Source organism: Bidens hawaiensis, unplaced genomic scaffold (assembly GCF_021521415.1).
Source record: "Bidens hawaiensis isolate Kalapana, Puna unplaced genomic scaffold, B.hawaiensis_p1.1 tig00070606_1, whole genome shotgun sequence".
Classification (NCBI taxonomy): domain Eukaryota; kingdom Viridiplantae; phylum Streptophyta; class Magnoliopsida; order Asterales; family Asteraceae; genus Bidens; species Bidens hawaiensis.
The window spans coordinates 34,488-37,877 of record NW_027502406.1 but is presented as its reverse complement, the minus strand read 5'-3'; the positions used below and the strand labels follow the sequence as shown (position 1 = coordinate 37,877).

Below are 3,390 nucleotides of genomic sequence, written 5' to 3'. Positions count from 1 at the left end.
CAGTAACAGGCGAGGATGATTCACCGCAACTGTGGAGGTTGGCGGTGGCGAAGTTAAGTATGTGTAGTTGTTATCCGGGTGAACAATCAGTTTAGATGGCGTATAAAGGTTTGTTCAAGAAAAGGCTAACTTGGTAGTTTTATATTAAATGGGGATATATGCAATTAAAAGTTTAGGGCCGGATATATATGTAATTAATTAAGTTAGAAGGGGGATATGTGTTATTATTATTATTATTATTATTATTATTATAACGGGATATGTGTTATTATTATTATTATTATTATTATTATTATAACGCATTGCTTGCAGTGCGTTCATATAATGTATATATGTGTGGACCCTTGGGTGGCTAAAGTGAAATTGCACTAATTTTGACGTCATTTTACTAATCTCGTGAATATAACGTTAAAAGCGGTGGAATGTTAATCAGACATCATGTGGTGGCGTTGATAGCCGAAAGACAGGGGTACATGCACCAATCGGACAATGTCCCGATGGTTGAGTATTATATGTCTTATGTCTAAGGCTTGATGCAAAACTAATATCGAGCTGGGGGGTCTCATCGGAAGCAGTCTCTCTATTCCTATGGGGTAGAGGTAAGTCTGTCTACATCTTACCCATTTCATACCATACCATAACTTTGCTATTGATAAGAATTACTAAATACGATTATTATTATTATTATTATTATTATTATTATTATTATTATTATTATTATTATTAATCCCCGTTGTTATTATTATTATTATTATTATTAATCTCTTACTTTCAAACATGCGAAGTGCGCTCGTCAGAAACCATATGAATACAAAAGGTGTTTTCTCTTTCATATATTAGTTCACCGCAAATGTTGTAAAAAAACTATTTTTTAACTCATATGAGATTAAGCTTATAACCGAAATATTCAACTGGGTTAAATGGTTTACCAATTTTATATAAATGCAACTTTAACTTAAAATATAGCTTAAAAGTATAGGATTTCATAATAAATATAATACAAAAGTTAAACCACAATAAAAAAATAATACAAAAGCACTCAAATTTAAATAAATAATCCACAAATTTACTTTACTTGTTTTAATGTTAATCCATAGGTTAAAAGTAATTTTTAAAAATATAGACCACAAAATATAAATATCTTTTAGGCTTAAAACGGTTTGCTAGTCTAAAAAGGTATTAAAAAAAAGAAGGAAAACAAAAGCTATCGCTTCAGAGCAAACCAGCCAAAAATACCATGCTCAAAATACATGTATGATATGCCAAACTTGGTATTACTGATTTAACCGGCCGATTTATAAAACACCGGTTCACCGTACCATAAGATTTATCAGCCTAAAGCAAGGTACTCAATAAGCACGTGCGCCTTTAATCACTATAGGTGTTGGTATATATACTTTTGACTTCCCACCCTTCCTGTTTCAAAACTCAATGTATAATCCAAACAATTACTTCCTCCCTTTAGAGGCAACCACCGTTCCAACACCGCGGTGGCGACTCACCAACGATGAAGAGTTCTCAGTAATGGTCGCTGCTTTAAAAAATGTAATAATGGGAAAGAACGCCCATCAAAAAGACCATGCGGCTGAATACGCCAGTGTTCCGGTGGCGGACTCTGTTCCGGATAGTACCTGTTCGGTATGTAAACTTAACGGGTGTCTAGGGTGTGATTACTTTCACGATGATATGAATTCAGATGTTGCTGGCAGTGGGGCGGGTGGTAAGATTAAGAATAAGAAGAAGAAGAAGAACTTCAGAGGAGTGAGGCAGCGGCCATGGGGCAAATGGGCCGCGGAGATACGGGACCCACATAAAGCGGCGCGTGTGTGGCTGGGGACGTTTGAGACGGCTGAGGCCGCGGCTCGGGCTTATGACCGAGCAGCCATTGAGTTCCGGGGGCCCAGAGCCAAGCTTAATTTCTCGTTTGCGGATTACGCAAATGAACCCCAGAGGGAAGGCTTATCGAGAAAGAAGCCGGAAAGGAAGGTGGAGGTGACCGGAGAAACGGAGGTGGCCGAGATTACGGAGAATGAGTTTTGGAAGCAATTGGGGAAGAAGATGTTCAAGACTGGATGATGAAGATGATGATGATGACGGATTGCATTGGGGATTCTTCTGATTCAACTGTGGCTGAAACTGTATGCAGTGTTTGATCATTTTGAATAATTAGATTCAGGTGTGTTTGTTTCATTTGTGGATGGGTGATGGTTTTTTAACGTTTATGTACGTTCAGCCATGCTTTCATAACCGTACCGAATGTTTTATTGGTCTGGCAGGATCAATTATTTTTTAACTGTTGGCGGGGGCTTATTATCTAATGGTCTTTTGTATCACTGCTTTTTAATGAAATAAGGCTAAACTGTTTCAAAAATTGAATGATGTTTTAATTTCATAAATATATTAAATGTTACAATTTTGTATCAGTAACTAATTTAGAAACGAGATAAGAAGCCATTTTATCTTTTGGCGTGGATTTTCAGTTTTAACAAAATATGAAGCCTGTCTGATCACTCGGTTTCATGTTTGGCTACTGATAACTTGTCAATTCAAATACATTTAAGATGGCAGGTTATCTAGCAGGTTGAAAGTTGACTGGTTGTTTGTACCAATTTTGAAGACAATGCTTATTTAGAACTTTAATAACATTTACACGAACGTGAAGAAAATAACATTTGATAAAAGTTAAACGTAAAGAAATTTATTATAAAAATATACACTTTTGAAATTGTTATAGAACCATATTTTAATAAATAGATACGCACAATGACTAATATAATTTAACTGGAACTTTGAAAGCCATGTTTAATCATAGTTGGTGTGTCGGCTTTATTAAAATAGTCGTATACGATGGAAGACTTTTAAACTAGTTTTACGCAATGTTTTGATTTTGCCTCTTACGATCAAGACATGCTCTCTCTTTTTTTCTCTCCAACATTCACTCACAAACCTCACTCTTAAATGCTACGTATAAGAACGACCACCACACTCTCTTTCTTATACATCACATCCTCTATTCTTCATTTCTTCATATCATTTTGTCTAAATAACATCACAAAACCGACTATTTTGTACGCTAACCGTTTCATTAGGAAAAAAAAGGAAGAAATAAAGTATGTTTTCACAAAAAGTTATGTTAAAGTTCTATGTTAAATATAATAAATAGACAAAATGACAAAACTAGTCCTTTATGTTTGTACGTTTTTTCAATAGTTGTCATTTGGCAAACTTAATAACATAAATCATCCTTTACGGTTAAAAAGTTTATCACATTACATCCTTTGGCACTAACCCAGTTAACTTTTCTCGTTAAAACCAATCATGTGCAAAGCACATTAGGGTAGTTTGGTAATTTTACACATTTATTTTCCTTACAGTCTAGCCAACATCACC

The 3,390-nt window shown here is 35.0% G+C and overlaps 1 protein-coding gene across 1 annotated transcript; it reads left to right on the top strand.

Moving 5' to 3' along the window:
- The first annotated feature begins 1,524 nt into the window (after window positions 1–1,524).
- On the top strand, window positions 1,525–2,076 carry LOC143605657 (ethylene-responsive transcription factor ERF109-like). Its single transcript, XM_077081688.1, has one exon. It carries the CDS (start codon window positions 1,525–1,527, stop codon window positions 2,074–2,076), a length of 552 nt encoding a protein of 183 aa, XP_076937803.1.
- The last annotated feature ends 1,314 nt before the right edge of the window (window positions 2,077–3,390 follow it).

Excerpts from the sequence above, each read along its gene's own strand:
- LOC143605657 (XM_077081688.1), top strand. The coding sequence starts at position 1,525 with ATGGTCGCTGCTTTAAAAAATGTAATAATGGGAAAGAACGCCCATCAA.